The sequence below is a fragment of the Jaculus jaculus genome, chromosome 11, assembly GCF_020740685.1.
Source record: "Jaculus jaculus isolate mJacJac1 chromosome 11, mJacJac1.mat.Y.cur, whole genome shotgun sequence".
In the NCBI taxonomy this organism is placed as follows: domain Eukaryota; kingdom Metazoa; phylum Chordata; class Mammalia; order Rodentia; family Dipodidae; genus Jaculus; species Jaculus jaculus.
The window spans coordinates 24,906,309-24,923,913 of NC_059112.1; the positions used below are offsets into that span (position 1 = coordinate 24,906,309).

The following is a 17,605-nucleotide window of genomic DNA, read 5'->3' on the forward strand; positions in this document are numbered from 1 at the left end:
GGAAGGGCTCCTCACACGTGGGCTGCACTAGTGAGAAGCTAGCTGTGGGTGAGGCTGATGCCCACCTCGTGAGTGGGCATACTGGCCTTTGGCTCAGATGTGGACTGTCTGTGCCTTTAGGACCTGGACATTAATTAGGGTCTAGGCTAGTGGGTGAACTGGCATGCTGTGTGGAGTGGTCCACACAGGGGCCATGAAGCCAGAGAGCTTGTCAACAGGACTTGTTGGAATCTTGAGGATGCTGGGGAGTGTGTGAGTAGTTACTGGCCAAAAAAGGAGAATCTGTGGTGGAGATCTTGGAAGCACTCATGAGATTAACTGAGGGTCCAAAAAATCACACTCAGAGGCTAATTTCTGGCCTACAGGCAAACTATACCCAACCCATTCAGAAGTACCTTAAATCATCTTTCACTTTTGGGATTAAAATTGAGAAGTCTGGGCTGGAGAGATGGCTTAGCGGTTAAGCGCTTGCCTGTGAAGCCTAAGGACCTCAGTTCGAGGCTCGATTCCCCAGGACCCACATTAGCCATATGCACAAGGGGGTGCATGCGTCTGGAGTTTGTTTGCAGTGGCTGGAGGCCCTAGCACGCCCATTCTCTCTCTGTGCCTCTCTTTCTCTCTGTCTGTCACTATAAAATAAATAAATAAAAACAAAAACAAAAAAAATGTCTTTAAAAAAAAATTGAGAAGTCTGAGGCTGGGTCTGGTGGCACACACCTTTCATCCCAGCACTCAGGAGACAGACGTAGGAGAATCGCCATGAGTTCGAGGCCACTCTGAGACTACATAGTAAATTCCAGGTCAGCCTGGGCTAAAGTGAGGCCCTACCTCAAAAAGAGAGAGAAAGAGAAGTTTGTGTAAGAACTATTTCATTAGACTTTAGGACTAAGTTCAGGATCCCAGTCCTGTCCATCACTGAAGTCAGAAATGCTCAAGCACAATTGTGAGCAATTAGAAGATGAGACTGGCATATCTATGGCCATCTTGGAAGAGGATGGCATGAAAAGCTTGCCAATGAAGGTTAAAATGTCACCACTATTCATACAAGACCCTTGGGCTGGAGAGATGGCTTGGCGGTTAAGCGCTTGCCTATGAAGCCTAAGGACCCAGGTTCGAGGCTCAGTTCCCCAGGTCCCACGTTAGCCAGATGCACAAGGGGGCGCACGCGTCTGGAGTTCGTTTACAGAGGCTGGAAGCCCTGGCGCACCCATTCTCTCTCTCTCCCTCTATCTGTCTTTCTCTCTGTGTCTGTTGCTCTCAAATAAATGAATAAAAATTAAAAAAAAAATAAGAAAAAAAAAAAAGACCCTACCTCAAGAAAAAGGGGGGGCTGGAGGGATTGCTTAGTGGTTATGGCATTTGCCTGCAAAGCCAAAGGACTCAGGTTCAATTCCCCAGGACCCACATTGGCCAGATGCACAAGGGGGCACACACATCTGGAGTTAGTTTGCAGTGGGTGGAGGCCCTGGCACATGCATTCTCTCCCTCTCTCTATCTCTTTCTCCCTCTTTCTCTGTCAAATAAGTAAGTAAATATTTTTAAAGAGAGAGTCTAATAAGACTAAATCAGGAAAATTTTCTCCCATGATATTGCAGTCAGGTTTGCATTACTGGCAGAAAACACCCAACCAAGAGCAGCTTATGGGAAAAAGTTTATTTTGGCTTACAAAGGGAAGCTCCGTGATGGCAGGGGGAAACAATGGCATGAGCAGAGGGTGGACATCACCTCCTGGCCAACATCAGCTGTACAACAGCGACAGGAGAGTGTTCCAAACACCGGTAAGAGGAAGCTGCCTGTAATATCCATAAGCCCGCCCCCAACAATATACTGCCTCCAGAATACTTTAATTCCCAAATTGTGACCAGCTCGGGACCTAGCATTCAGAACACTAAGTTTATAGGGGACACCTGAATCAAACTGCCACAGCTGGTGACCCCATAGGTGCATCAACTGTTCTCCAGAGTGGGCTCTTCTTCCTGGATGGATGGTCAGCTGTGACTATTGAGAGTGTTACTTCATCAGAAATGTAAGGTGGTGTGCAAAACTGCCTGGTACAGTCTGTGTCCGTAGGTCAGACAGGGTGTGTGGTTTGAAGAGCTGGGATCCTATTATCATCTGAAACAATATGAACGTGAGACTCCAAAAAATCAGTCTTCATTGCAATGTAACAGTGTAACAGCTCTGGGGAAAAATAAACAGGTAAAAGGACCCCAAATCCTGTCTGTAGCCTGTCCTTCAAAAACTTTGTATTTAGTCCAAAATCACAGCTTCCAATGGTCACATTTGGGTCAGGTGGAAATTTTAGGTTTTAGATCTCCATGGACTACAGAGCTCTTGGGGTCCTTTGAATGTGCAGCCCCATAGATGCAGGTTTAAAACTTGATGGACAGTGGTTGGAGCCCTGCTGGGGATGAGGTATCTCACTGGGGGCAGATCTTGAAGTCCAGACCTAAGGTGTGTGGAAACATTGTTTAGAAGCTCTGGGGGGGTGCTGGAGATGGTGTTTACTGGGCATTTTGTGATATCTCTTTGATTAAATGAATGGAAGGGATCCAATTTCTTCCACCATTGATGGAGCTCCCTGGGTTGTGTAAGCCTGAGATAAATCCTTTCTCCCATAAGCTGTATCTGGTGAGATGTTTGTCCCAGCAACATGAAGCTGAATGCAAAAGATATTTGTTACCAGAGAAGTGAGGTCATTGCCATAAATAACCTGACAGTGTGGATTTTGGTCTTTGGGAATAGTTGTGCTGGGGGAATGTGGAAGGACTTGACACCTGAGACAGGAGAAGCCTTGCAGTGAGATAAGCAAAGTTCCATGGGCTATTCTGATGAGAGTTTGAAAATGCTAAATGCAGAAAGAACTGTGATCTGTGAAGTCTTGGCTCATGAACTTCCAAAGGGGAAGTAGAGACAGCAGGAACCTTGTTGGCTTGTTGGCACTGAGCTCTTTGCATAAGGGCCTAAGGGCAGGCTGCACTCTTTTGTCCAAGCCCTAAGAATTTATCATGGTTGAATTTAAAAGTAATGAACTGGAGCCGGGCGTGGTGGTGCATGTCTTTAATCCCAGCACTTGGGAGGCAGAGGTAGGAGAATCGCCATGAGTTCAAGGCCACCCTGACATTACATAGTGAATTCCAGGTCAGCCTGGGGCAGAGTGAGACCCTACCTCAAAAAACAAAAACAAACAAACAAAAGTAATGAACTGGCATGCTTGGTGGATGGAATAGAACCGGGCATCATCGAAGATGTAATGCTTATCACAGAAGAATCACAGCAGGTTGACAGTTACAGGCACAGAAAGTGGTTTAGGTGGCTGAAACTACATTGTCAGCAGATTACCACCGTTAAGGGTGACGATGCCTAAGTGTGAAATCCACCCAGGAACGCCTCAACAGGAATGCAAGTTCTTCTGAAATGCTGTGACTTAAAGGAATAATGCTGAACACAGATGCTCCTGTTCAAGGTTGAGTTGTTACCCCAACCCTGTAGTCAACAGTTGGCTTTGCTGCTGAGCACCTGGTATTGGTTTTGGAAGCATAAAAAACGAAGGGAAGTGGGTCGTGAAGTGCAGACAGTTCCAGGAGCAGCTGCTGAGATGAGACACGTGAAAGAGGGTAGCTGGAGTCCATGTATCGGAGCCCAAATGAGGCCATTGTACAGAACTCTGAAAACGAACCGTAGCTTACAGTGGAGGCCTCGAGATGTACTGGGTATACCAGGACCGGGCGAAGGCTGCCGCGGAGCACTGTGGGCTTGTGAAACAGTTTTCCCTGGGCCCCTCAGCCTAGCTGGAGGGGTGGAATAGAAAATCCACCGACGATCATCACTGGTGATGGATGTTGGACATGAACTGCAGATGTTGACATGATTTCAGACGGAGTGTGATGACTTTTAAACGTGCAGGCAGGAACGCAGCCTCCTAAGGAAGCCAAAATCCCTTCTCTGGATTCTCTTCCCTCTGGTGGAGTTCGCATGGTAGCGGTGCATTGTCACAGGGTTGCTCCTCTTCACGTGTCCCTGGTGAAACTGCTGGCTTCTGGCTTCTGTGCCCCGTGGGCACTCTGTCAGTGGCAGAGGCAGCGTCTGCACTACAATGGGGAGGCGTCTCAAAGGTTCGCATGTTCGTGTTTCCACTACAGAAGGGGTCCTTAGACACGGGATTAGATCTGCCCCCCTTGTGGACTGCTTTCCTGTCATGCTTAGGATGTTGGGAGGAAGAAGGGGTCAGGAGTGAGGCAATGGCTGGATCACAGATCCTCTGTGGTTTGAGGAGAGCCAAGGTGGATGAACACGTGAAAGTTGGGGCGTTAGTTGTGCCTGTCTGAAAAGAGGTGGTATATAGCCTTCCTTCTGAAGAATCAGGTATTTTATCATACTTCTTGTTCAGGTGAGTGATGCAAATGTCTTGTAAATGTCTTTAGGATAGTTTGTTTGCAGTAACAAAAGCTATGCCATGCCCATTCTCTCCCTCTCTTTTTTTTTCTCTTCATCTCTGTCTTCTCTCTCTCCTTTGGAAGCTCTGGCTATTTATGCTGGCTGGAGATGGTGTTTGTTGGCCGTGGATGCTGCCTGCAGATGCTAGAATATATTCCTGATCAGTGCTGCACATGGTGGCACCAAGATCCCTCCAGCACATGGAATATAATTACTTTCACAAAAATAATTAGAGAGAGCTGGAGAGAAGGCTCAGCTATTAGAGGCCCTTGCTATGTTCAATTCAAGACCCATATAAGACGAGATGCCCACAGTGGCACGTGCATGTGCAGTTCATTAGCAGTAGCAACAGGACCTGGCATACACAATCAATCTCTCTCTTCCTCTCCCCCTCCCCCCTCTTTCTCTCTTCTTGCAAGTAGATAAATAAAACTGAGCTTGGTGACACATGCCTGTGATAACAGAATTTTGAAGGCTGATACTGGAGGATCTCTTAGAGTTGCCAAGTTGGGATGAACTTGGAGCTATAGAGTAAGTTCCAGGTCAGCCCCAGCTAGAGTGAGACCTTGCTGCAAAACACACACACACATGCAAAATAGAATTTTAAGACAGGTAAGCTTATAACTTTTTGTTAATTATTACTAACATTATTTATCATTAACCATATGCTTTACATCCTCAATTTTATTTTGTTTTGTGTGTGTGTGTGTATTTTTTATTTGAGAGTGACAGAGAGAAAGAGGCAGAGAGAGAAAGAATGGGTGCGCCAGGGCCTCCAGCCACTGCAAACAAACTCCAGACACATGCGCCCCCTTGTGCATCTGGCTAACGTGGGTTCTGGAGAAGAGAGCCTCAAACCGGGGTCTTCAGGCTTCATAGGCAAGCGCTTAACCACTAAGCCATCTCCCCAGCCCCTCAATTTTATTTTGAAGCAAATCTCACCCATGTCACTGAGATTGGTGGCATGCACCTTTAATCCCAGCACTCAGGAGGCTGAGATAGGAGGATCACTATAGGAAGCCAGTCTGAGACTACATAGTGAATTCCAAGTTAGCCTGGGCTACATACAGCAAGACCCCCACCTTGAAAAACCAAAAACATAAGATAACCATGTCTATTTCAGCATGCATTTTACCTTCTGCTACATCATTCCTTTAAAAAAAATATTTCTGGGGCTGGAGAGATTGCTTAATGGTTAAGGTACTTGTCTGCAAAGCCAAAGGACCCAGGTTCAATTTCCCAGGATCCACGTAAGACAGATGCACAAGGAGGCACATGCAGCTGGAGTTTGTTTGCAATGGCTGGTGGCCCTGGCGTGCCCATTCTCTCTCCATCTCAAATAAAGAAAAATCAAATATTTATTTTTTAAAAAAAAGTTTTGGGGGCTGGAGAGATGGTTCAGCAGTTTAGGCATTTGCTTACAAAACCTAAAGTCCCAAGTTCAATTCCCCAGTATCCACATAAAGTCAGATGCACAGGGTGGCACATATGTCTGGTTTATTTGCAGTAGCAGGAGGCCTTGGCTTGCCCCTTCTGTCTTCCTCTCCTTGGAGAGATTGCTTAGCATTTAAAGGTGCTTACTTGCAAAGCCTGACAGCCCAGGTTCAATTTCCCAGTACCAATGTAAAGCCAGATGCACAAAGAGAAGGATACGTTTGGAATTCATTTGCAGATACAGGAGGCCTTGACATGCCCAAACCCACCCTCTCTGCCACTCTCTACCCCTCCCTCTTCTCTTTCTTAAATAAAAATAAAATCAGGGCTGGAGAGATGGCTTAGCGGTTAAGCACTTGCTTGTGAAGCCTAAGGACCCCAGTTCGAGGCTCGATTCCCCAGGACCCACGTTAGCCTGATGCACAAGGGGGCACACACGTCTGGAGTTTGTTTGCAGTGGCTGGAAGCCCTGGCAAGCCCATTCTTCTCTCTCTCTCTCTGCCTCTTTCTCTCTCTTGTTACTCTCAAATAAATAAATAAATGAAAATTTAAAATAAAGTAAGATCGTTCTGGGGCTGGGGAGATGGCTCAGGGTATTAAAGTGCTTGCAGCACAAGCAGGAGTTTGTATCCCCAGCAGCCATGTGAAAGTTCAGTGGCACAACCCTGTAATCCCAGCACTGGGGAGGCAGTAACAGGAGGATCTCTGGGACCTGCTGGCTAGCTTATTTAGCCAGACTGATGAGTTCCCGGTTCAGTGAGAGACGCTCTCTCATAAAAATAAGATGAAGAGCCAGGCTTGGTGGCACATGCCTTTAATCCCAGCACTCGGGAGACAGAGGTGGGAGGATCGCTGTGAGTTCAAGACCACACTGAGACTACAGAGTGAATTCCAGGTCAGCTTGGACTGGAGTGAGACCCTAACTCTATGAAGAAGCCATAGAAAGACACCTGACACTGACCTCTGGCCTACACACACACATGCACCAGTACATACATGTAAACATGTACACACACACGCACCAGCACACACATGTAGACATGTCTACACACACACATGCACTGGCACACACATGTAAACATACACACACCAGCACACACACATGCAAAAATGTCCTAACACGAACATACACTCAATAGTCGCACTGCCAATCATTTTATTGTAACAATTTATTTTTGTTTTGCTAAGCCAGTATCAAAATAAGATCCACCAGTTGCAGTTGACGGGTGACTTTGTAAGTCTAAACGAACACTCGCCCTTCATCCGTGCGGCTTGTGCCTTTTGCAGAGCTGGTGTGCTGCTTCCCACCCTCCGAAATGTGATGATCGCATTCTGATGGTGGTGTCTGGCAGACTCTATTCTTCTGCCTTCTGTAATCCCTATGAATTGCTGGATCCACAGGCTTCATCAGACTGAGTTCTCCAAGAGAAGGCGCACGTCTTCTCAGAAGAGATCTGCGCTTGTTTCTGTCAGGCAGCTAAGAGCAGCACTACCACTTTAAAATACAAGTCACAGCTTGAAGGGCTTGCTTCCCTCGGTTCTGTGACTTTAAGCTGTAACTCCTTCAGTCTTCTAGGAGGAGGGAGACAAAATTATTTCACTGATTCTCAAGAGGGAAGTATGTTAGGATGCTGGATTTATGGGGTGTCTCTTATCATTCTACAACTCTGCTGGCCTTTATCTTCTTTGTATCCCAAACTCGAAGTGCCTCAAAGCGCTTTCACTTGGACTCTAGCATAAGCCTACCTAATGAACCTGTCTTAACTCCCCCAGTGGGTTAGTGTGGGTATGGAACTTCAAACCACACATACATCCTGTTTGAATCAGGACGGCCTGATGTAACACCACCAGAAACATGGTTTGACTTGCATACTACCTTTCTAGGAGCAAAGCCATGTGACTTAGTTTCTTTCCTAAGTAAGGCTGTACAATTGTAATCCTGACAAAATTCCCTCATGCATTGAGCATGGATTCTCCCAAAATGTTAGTTAGATGCCATTGATGCTTAACTGTTTTCTTTAAAGGGCACCCTAAATTTCTCAAAATTTTCTAAGTGAGGACATTTTAGAATCTTATTTCTTTGTTTATATGGGGGGGGGGGAGCTGGTGAGGTAGGGTCTCGCTGTAGCCCAGACTGACCTGGAATTCACTATGTAGTCTCAGGTTGTCCTCCAATTCACAGCGACTCTCCTACCTCTGCCTCCCCAGTGCTGGGATTAAAGGCAGGCGCCACCACACCCAGTTTTAGAAACTCATTTCTAATAGAACTTCCTTTGTAATTTCATTAATAAAACAAAATCTACATATGTAAAGACAAGGGGCTTAAAACCAAATCAAGTTATTTAATGCATGTTTCCAGAGCTTTTTGTTTAAAAGATTTCTACCTGGTGTCTTTCAATCCACAGGAAAGGGTACATGTAATATTGAATCACTGTAGCATCCCACTTCATCACCTCACGTTCATTCCCTAGAGCTGCTTCTGCATCTGACCAGATAGAACCACCCTGTCATTTCTCTAAGAAAATCTCCTTATGTTAAGGAATCTGCTTATACTTTGAAACTTCACTAATATTACAATGCTAATATTTCTTTAGCTCTTAAAACTAAATAATCTCAAACAAATCAAAGAAGTTGAGGTTACCATGAGGACTGCTCCAGAACTTATGCAAAATCTAGAGCTTATGCATTTAGATAAATTCCAAGGTCATGGATGGACTACCTACAGGAAAGCAACATTTAAGCTCTTATTCATGCCCTCACTCTTCATTCTCTATATGTAGTTTCTGACTGGTAAGACATAGATACAGCATTTCCTAGATGTGGTTAAAAGAGGAAATATGAGGTAATATGAAAATACATTAACTAAGCATTACCACAAGAAATAACCTATAAGCCTAATCTAGTTGCCACAACTAGTGTATCAAGTCAAAAATGCAATCCTGTCCTAGCTACAAATGACTGGATTTCTATGAGTAGGAATAAAAACTCAGTAGCAGGGCTGGAGAGATGGCTTAGCAGTTAAGCGCTTGCCTGTGAAGCCTAAGGACCCCAGTTCGAGGCTCGATTCCCCAGGACCCACGTTAGCCATATAGATGCACAAGGGGGCGCACGCATCTGGAAATCATCTGCAGTAGCTGGAAGCCCTGGCGCGCCATTCTCTCTCTGCTTCTTTCTCTGTCTGTCACTCTCAAATAAATAAAAATAAACCAAAAAAATTTTTTTAAAAACTCAGTATCAGAGGCCAATAAACTAGAAAGGAGATATAAAGGGAATAGAAGGGGAGGGGAGGACTTAATAGGATGGTATTGTATATATGTAAGTAGAAGAACAGATTAATGGGGGTGAAAAGGCCTAAATGAGGTCAGGGGAAGAGACTGAGTAAAGGAAAGGTAGAGGGAGGGCTAATCAAAATCTAAGAGGATATAAATAATAAGTCATATGGAAACCTACTTTTTTGGACAATGGAACACCCAGAAGCCATAGATTACTACTAGAAAATTTTCAGTGTCAGGGATGGGATACCTTCCAGTGAGTTGTTGGTCAGGGAAGCTCAATACCCCCCAAACATTACAGGCTATTGCCGAGGCCCTTGGCTTCCCACCAGGAATAGATGGTAAGACCCTATTGCTGAAGACTCCATATACTTGGGCTGCAAGGTCACTGAGAAATCCTGCTGGAGCTGAGCTGAAAACCTCTCCCACATACCCACTGACAGAAAGCTGGAAAAAGCCACACTGCATGCAGTTCAATGGGTGAGAGAGAAATCACCAGTGAAGATACTCAACAGTGGACACTGCAAGCCTTATTATTTCACCAGCCAGGCCAAATGAACCAATGGGTGCAATAGTGGCACATCTGTTATGGGGGAAACCAACTGCCCTCTCGTTGGACTGGAGGCCTGCTCCATGGGAGGGAATACATCCCTGATACTAAAAACCTACAACAGGGGTAGTCATGAGCCCTAGGGGTGTAATATCTGCTGCTGTCTGGCTAAATGTATATATACGATGCTCACCAAACTGCCCAGTAAGCACATCTTAATGTTCATAACCATATATTAATGTTCCTTTCACTTTTGGTTACAGAAGCTTCTCTTTTCAGACGGCAGTTACCTTGAGACAACTCACAAGGCATCATGGTGCTGAGAAGTGACAGAGGAGTGCTCAGCACTAAAATATCTCTACCATATCTTCCAAGGCTCAGGGTCCATTGTGGAAGAGGTGGAGGAAAGAATGTAAGAGCCAAAGGAAAAAATGTGATCCTGTTAGTAATCAAGTCATAAACTGAAAAAGGCTGTGTCTTCTGCCATATTAGTTGCTAAGATTATTTGAATATTTAAGGTCAAAACACACAAAATTGTGATTTTCTTTTCATTATTTCTAATATATGGAAGTTATTAATAACCCATTGAAGGAATATATCAAGACTTGGTTTGCAGGCTGGAGAGATGGCTTAGCAGTTAAGGCACTTGCCTGCGAAGCCTAAGGACCCAGGTTTGATTCTAGAGGATCCACATAAGCCAGATGCATAAGGTGATATATACCTCTGGAGTTTGTTTGCAGTGGCTGGAGGGTCTGGCATGCCCATTCTATCTGCTTCTCTCTTTCTCTTTCTCTCTCTCTCTCTCTCTCTCTCTCTCTCTCTCTCTCTCTCTGTGTGTGTGTGTGTGTGTGTGTGTGTGTGTGTGTGTGTGTCAAATAAATAAAAGTATTTTTAAAAGGAATGTTTTCACAAATTTATATATCATGAAAAAATGCATGCAGAGACACTATACATTCTCCCCCATCTTCTCTTTCCTCCAAAAGAATGCATGAAATTTAGCTAAACAGAGAATAGTCTGAAGTAACCGAGGATCATCTGAATATGACTAAGTTCTAGGTAAAAGGATGTAAGTACGAGTGTCCTACAGCAGCTTCCAGAAGTCAACTGGCACTTGTCTTTTGCTCCCATCTTTATCTTTCCTCCAACAGAAGGCACAAATGCTGGTTAGGGCTGAGCTGTTATCCTCTACACTGGCCTATGGAAATAAAGGCCACATTCTGGGTATGGCAAGACCCTGAACCCCCTAAAACTTCATGGAAAAGAGCACTCTCACCAGTTCCAGAGTCTTTAGCTCTGGGATTTAATATTGAGACATAAATCTTTACCTTTTATCATTGGTATTGGGCTTGTCCCTAAAGGCCAGCTTTTTTTGGATGAAGGAGGAAATGGAAGGTTTTGAGACATAACTAGCCAATAATATCTATCTTTTTTGGGTGGGGGCAGAGAGGTGTTCAAGGTAGGGTCTCACTCTAGGCCAGGCTGACCTATGTAGTCTCAGATTAGCCTTGAACTCATAGTAATCCTCCTACCTCAGCCTCCCGAGTACTGGGATTAAAGGTGTGTGCCACCATGCACAGCAATTTCCATTCAAATATTTTTACTCTTATGACAAATGTGGCTGCTCTATTCTAGAAGTCAGAAAATTTAGGTTGGAGTTGTACCTCTGCCACTAAACTGGCAAACCAGCTAGCTTCTCTAATCAGTATGTCTCTGCCCATTAGTTGGGAGAGCACTATCTATGTAATAAGATTGCCATGAGACTTAAAAAGTTGCATTTATGAAAGCATTTTGGGTTAGAAATTACCACACACAGATTACTTGGTCAGTATAATTATAAGGTGCTCATAGATAGCAGTTTACATTGTATCCTCAGTAATAAGTGTTGACTAAATATTTCTTAAATATTTTAAAGTCTTTCATAGTGCTTTTTTGAGCTATATAAAGTCGATATTAAAGCATTTATTTGTGCCCCTAACAGACACAAGTAGTACTCTTAATTTTGATGTCAAAGACATAAGTGTGTAGATAGAAGCCTTAGTTAATTCACTTAGTTGGAATAAAAGTAAACCTGGGGCTGAAGAGACAGATGGCTTAGTGTTTAGACACTTGCCTGTGAAGAAGGACCCCAGTTAGAGGCTCGATTCCCCAGGACCCACATTAGCCAGATACACAAGGGGGCGCGCGTGTCTGGAGTTCATTTGCAGTGGCTGGAGGCCCTGGCACGCCCATTCTCTCTCTATGTCTCCCTCTCTCTCTGCCTTTCTCATTTCTCACTCTGTCTGTCACTCTTGAATAAATAAAAAATGAACAACAAAAATTTCTTTTAAATAAACCTGTTTGCTAAAGCCAAATATGCTGGAGAACAAATGTAGTACAGAAATGAAAATTTTGACATTCTCCCCAGAAATTACAAAGAAACATGCAAAAATATTCTTTAATACTTAAGCCACTAACTCTACCAATTCAAACGAAGGATTTCCTCACACTGGAGTGTGACTAAAATATTTTATTAAATTAAGTATGCAATTTGCAAATGGTTTCATAAAAAATTCTAAAAGCAAAGTTATAAACATTTTTAATAAAAAAGTACAGATTTAACAGCAAAATTACATTTTTATAGTACACATAAAAACATTGTTTCTGATATACTGTCTGAAAACTTTATAATATATTCTCCAACTGACAGCTGCAATGTTGCATCTTAATAAGAAGTCTCATGGTTAATTCTATCCTTTATTAATACCAGGTTCATCATTTGGACCATGAAAGTCAATTGCACAACTTTAAGAAATATAATAAACTCTGTCATCATGTAATGTGAAGATATAAAAGGCTCTTCTGGATGCAGATGTGTTCTAGCCTTGTTTCTCTATTCAGTTCTGTAAAGAGGCATCAAGTAATACTGTAAACTTGAATAACATTTTAAAAATAAGCACCATTAACATACATTCTACATAAACTTTCTTCTCCTTTTAAATGACACTGTTTTGGCCACACAAACATTTAAATCTGTTTCTTTACATGTAAATAAAAATAAGCAACACCTAAAACACTACACAGAAACACTATCAACCTTCACCTCACTGCAAATGGAAAAGCACTTGAAAAGCACAGCACACATGATTTTCATCTTTTTTTATACAGTTTCTTAGTTGAGAGCAGTTAAAACATTGTCAGAGCAATTTCCTGAGTTTCAAAAGTTTCCAGCTCAGAAATAATTAATTTTGTCATTATACATGTCCTTTATCTGAGCATATAAAACATCTGAATTTGAAAAGAAAGAGACCAAAACAAAGAACAGGAAATCACCAAAAAGAATTGTGAGCATTTCTTCTCAAAATATGGTATGGAACAGGACACGTTAGAATCACACATTTCTACTACATAACACACGCTGTACTTAGAAGACAGAAGCGGCATGGGAAGATTAAGAAGAAACTTCAGTTTCAAAGTAATCTGGAGATGTATGAAAACAGCTAGTAAATGTCAGAAACATGCTCCAACTGTTCTCATAGGAACAGGAAGATAAACAGATTGAAAAACTGTTATGTTATGAGTGCTTCTGGCCCAGCTGCATACTCCCCGGGGGTTTCACATTAATTCTCTCTCTCTTTTTTAATCTGGTAGATGCTAGTAAGACACTATTAACTGCATATGAGTGTAACAAGAATATTCCAAATTACAAAAATGCTGTACTTATAAAACATTAAGTTTACAAAGAGTTCTTCTAGATGAGTTACATATTGGTACAAATCTACCAATACATGAAAACCTTGATAACTCCAAACTATCTTTTTACCTTTGTCATACTAGGATTTAAAAATGGGACAAAAGAGAGATTATAAACTTTTCTTATATAATTATAGTTAAATTATACTAAATAGGGTAGGAGAAAATAAAGAACTTCATAAAATATATAGGATGTTTAAAGTTTGTACAGTTAAGAAAGACTAAGCCAGGCATGGTGGAGCACACCTATGATACCAGCACTCAGGAGGCTGAGGCAGGAGGAATTCAAGTTTGCTGCCAGCCTGCTCCGAATATCAACCTCAAGGCTAGTCTGGGCTACATAGCATTACCCTATGAGAGGGGAGAGAGGGATGGATGAGAGAGTGAGAGAGGAAAAGGAAGAAAAAGAGGAAGACAGGAGGAAGTGGAAGAAGAGGAGGGGAGGAGAACAAAGAAATTATCACCAGATTAACCAAAATAAGGCAAAGAGTTAAAGTTAATACAGCACAGAAACAGCTTCCTTTGTTTGGTTTCTAACTACAGAATGTTCCCTTATAAATATAATTATAATATTGTAGTAAGCCTACGTGATATAATCAAATGTGAATTAAAAAAACACAAACAGGTGAGGCTGGGCATGGTGGCGCACGCCTTTAATCCCAGCACTTGGGAGGCAGAGGTGGAGGATCACCAAGAGTTCGAAGCCACCTACCTCGAAAAACCAAAAACAAAACAAAAAAACAGGTGAGAAAACATTAAACAGAGAATGAGTACACACCTGCACATACTCCAATAACTCCAGGGCTTAATACTGTTTTCATTTTTTAAGTCACAGTAAGTTATACATAGGAATATTATTTTGTTAACTAACAATTATAATTTTATAGTAAATTGTAGAAGGGAATTACTTTATTTTTGATGTATATACTTCTAAGCATTACAGGTAAGTGTGCTAAACTACCGGACATTTTAAAACAAATGGCTACAAACAGACGTAAATACGTCTATACTAGTCACTAAACGTTTCTAAACAATAAACATAGATTCAAAATTTGTGGAAATAAAATTAAATGATAAGGCTCTTCTTTTACAAGCATGCAATCATAACACGTAAAGGCATGTGCTTTTAGTGTTATTTTCAGTAACTGCTTGTTCTTTTGGTACACCATTCTGTATTTTAGGATTCTTACAGTAGCAACTTAATTCTATCATTGCTGATCAAGATTTTGTAAACCAAACAAGAAGCAACAACAATGTTTGCTGACATGTATGTTGAAAATTATTCTATTTTAGCTATTTATCTATTTATTTATACTAGGAAACCTTCATTTCACCACATTAAACCTGTGCAGAGGACATTATCATTTGCATAAGAATGAGACTTACTAGCTCACTAAACAGAAGAAAACATTTCTTTCAGAAAGCTGGCTCTTTTTCAAAATAAAAGTCTTTCCATTACAAGGATTACTTCTACAATTATTTTAAAATGTTTTCTGATTTAAGCCAATAGGATTTTGACTTACTATAGTTTAGAAATGACATCTCAAATTTAAAAATATAGCCAGTTAGTACTGTTTGAAATGCCACTTACAGACAGTTTTAGACGGATTTCTAGAAGGCAGAAACATAAGGTAAGTAGCCATTTCTCCTTCTCTGAAAAGCTTTTCTACCTAGGGAAGGTATATAACTGCTCAATAGTCTCAGAACCAATTTCCTCCCAGAAAATACACATGCAGAGAAAAACAGAACAGAGAGGAAGAGATGAAGATCACATACACAGCAGAAGAAAATACAGCACAGTGTCTATCTATAAGATACGACAAAATGAAAAGATATGTTTGGCTTGGAAAACAAAAAATCATCAAGGGTTTGTTGGTTCATCTTCCTTTGCTGTTACCCCTTCTAACAGCCTTTGAAAATCAAACCAGGTATCCAAGCACAATGCCTCTCACAAATGCCTTCAGGGTTTTACTTAATGTCAAACAACAATTAATCCAAAAGTAGCCTTTCATCTCAACACTTCAAATTTTAAAACTACAGCTGATAGCTTTCTTAGATATCTTTATAACTGGTGAAAAAAAATTTCTTTACTGATTTAACAGGTAACATTTGACATTTGACCCAGTAAAAAACTTCTCTTGAATTTTCAAAAAACATTTTTTCTGTTTTATAATCACATATTATTCCTAATAAAACACATATTAAGAGCAGAATTGACTCAATTACTATAAATAAGACCAATTTTAACCTACAAACCTTCACACTTTTAAGTCAAGGACTTTTTATTTTAACATGACTTTCAAGCACCCTGGTTTAATTTCAGAGAACCTGTGAAAATGAGAAGAAGAGAGTTATTTTACATATAAAATTCCAAAACTTCCTAAGAAATACATCTTGTAATTAATTCAAAGTATCTATACTTAACATACTACTTAGTATCAAAGTTCCCTCTTCCATTTATATCTGATAGCAATACCTATGTTTACGATCTTGGTTGATTATAAAAACAAATACAGAGCCGGGCGTGGTGGTGCACGCCTTTAATCCCAGCACTCGAGAGGCAGAGGCAGGAGGATTGCTGTGAGTTCAAGGCCACCCTGAGACTCCATAGTGAATTCCAGGTCAGCCTGGGCTAGAGTGAGACCCTATCTCGAAAAACCAAAAAAAAAAAATACAGGCTGGAGAAATGGCTTAAGGCACTTGCCTGTGAAACGTAAGGACTCGTGTTCAACTCTCCAGGTCCCACATAGGCCAAACGCACAAGGTCACACATGTGCACAAGGGGGACAGATGTGTCTGGAGTTCGAATGCAGAGGCTGGAAGCCCTGGCGCACCAACCCTTTCACTTTCTCTTTCTCTCTCATTTAAAACACACACATACAATCCTAAACTCCTAAATTACTAGTCAACACAATTAATGATTTTTCTCAACTTCCCAAGCCTGAATGTGGTCTTCATGAAGAAGAGTCTGCTGTGTGAAAAGATCAGATGGAGTCTGCACTACATGGTTCCTATGCATCCAGAAAGCACCGGGAAGAAACCTCTGATATACCAGCAGGTAAGGCTGATTCATCTGTACACAAGATATAACTCTCAGCATTACATGCCAATATGATAAAATTTTAGTCTAATCCGTTTGTTAAAACACACACACACAGGCTGGAGAGATGACTTAGTGGTTAAGGCACTTGACTACAAAGCCTAAGGACTCAGGTTCAATTCCCCAGAGGGGCACATGCATCTGGAGTTCATTTATAGTGGCTGGAGGCCCTGCGTGCCCAATTCTCTTTCTCTCTTTCTCTCTCTCTCTCTCTGCCTCTTTCTCTCTCTCAAATAAATATTTTTTTTAATTTTTTTTGTTCATTTTTTATTAATTTATTTGAGAGTGACAGAGAGAGAGAAAGAGACAGAGAGAGATTGAGAAATGGCGCGCCAGGGCTTCCAGCCACTGCAAACGAACTCCAGACGTGTGCACCCCCTTGTGCATCTGGCTAACGTGGGACCTGGGGAACCGAGCCTCGAACCGGGGTCCTTAGGCTTCACAGGCAAGCGCTAAGCCATCTCTCCAGCCCAAATAAATATTTTTTAACTACCCTGAAATATCTCTTACTTCCACATTTAGAATTAATGATATTCTCTATAATTTAACCAAATAAGTTTCATTATGTGATATGAATAAGTGTATAAAACCAAAATTGAAAGCAGAAGGGACTTAAGGAGTCATATTCTCAGACAAATATTTAATAATCAGCAAATCTTTAAATTTGGAATTTTCTGTTATTAATCATTTTCTGGAAAGGGACATTTCATGTCTGTTAATAAAAGTCACTAGTGGCGCCGGGCGTGGTGGCGCACGCCTTTAATCCCAGCACTCGGGAGGCAGAGGTACGAGGATCACCGTGAGTTCAAGGCCACCCTGAGACTACAGAGTTAATTCCAGGTCAGCCTGGACCAGACTGAGACCCTACCTCGAAAAACAAAAACAAAAACAAAAAAAAAAAAAAGTCACTAGTGGCATTTAACTTATAAAGATACATAAATTCATATTAGCTGAAGCACTTCTAACAAAATTTAAACGTTCAAATTATAACTGCACTTTAGCAAAAGTCTCACAAATATATTGTCTTTCAAAACTAGCTAACCTTAAACTATGAGATATATATATATATTTTTCTAATTATTA

At 41.6% G+C, this 17,605-nt stretch overlaps 1 protein-coding gene across 8 annotated transcripts in view; it reads right to left on the bottom strand.

The window, feature by feature from the left end:
• Positions 1-12,184: 12,184 nt before the first annotated feature.
• Positions 12,185-17,605, bottom strand: part of N4bp2 (NEDD4 binding protein 2) — an 89,639-nt gene continuing 84,218 nt past the window's right edge. For 7 of the 8 annotated variants that reach the window (XM_045161151.1, XM_045161155.1, XM_045161153.1 and 4 more), the window contains one exon: positions 12,185-15,750. In XM_045161151.1, coding sequence (XP_045017086.1) covers positions 15,705-15,750 — 46 coding nt within the window. In that variant the 3' untranslated portion in view covers positions 12,185-15,704. The remainder of the gene's footprint in view (positions 15,751-17,605) is intronic. The other variant, XM_045161152.1, reaches the window with a different exon arrangement.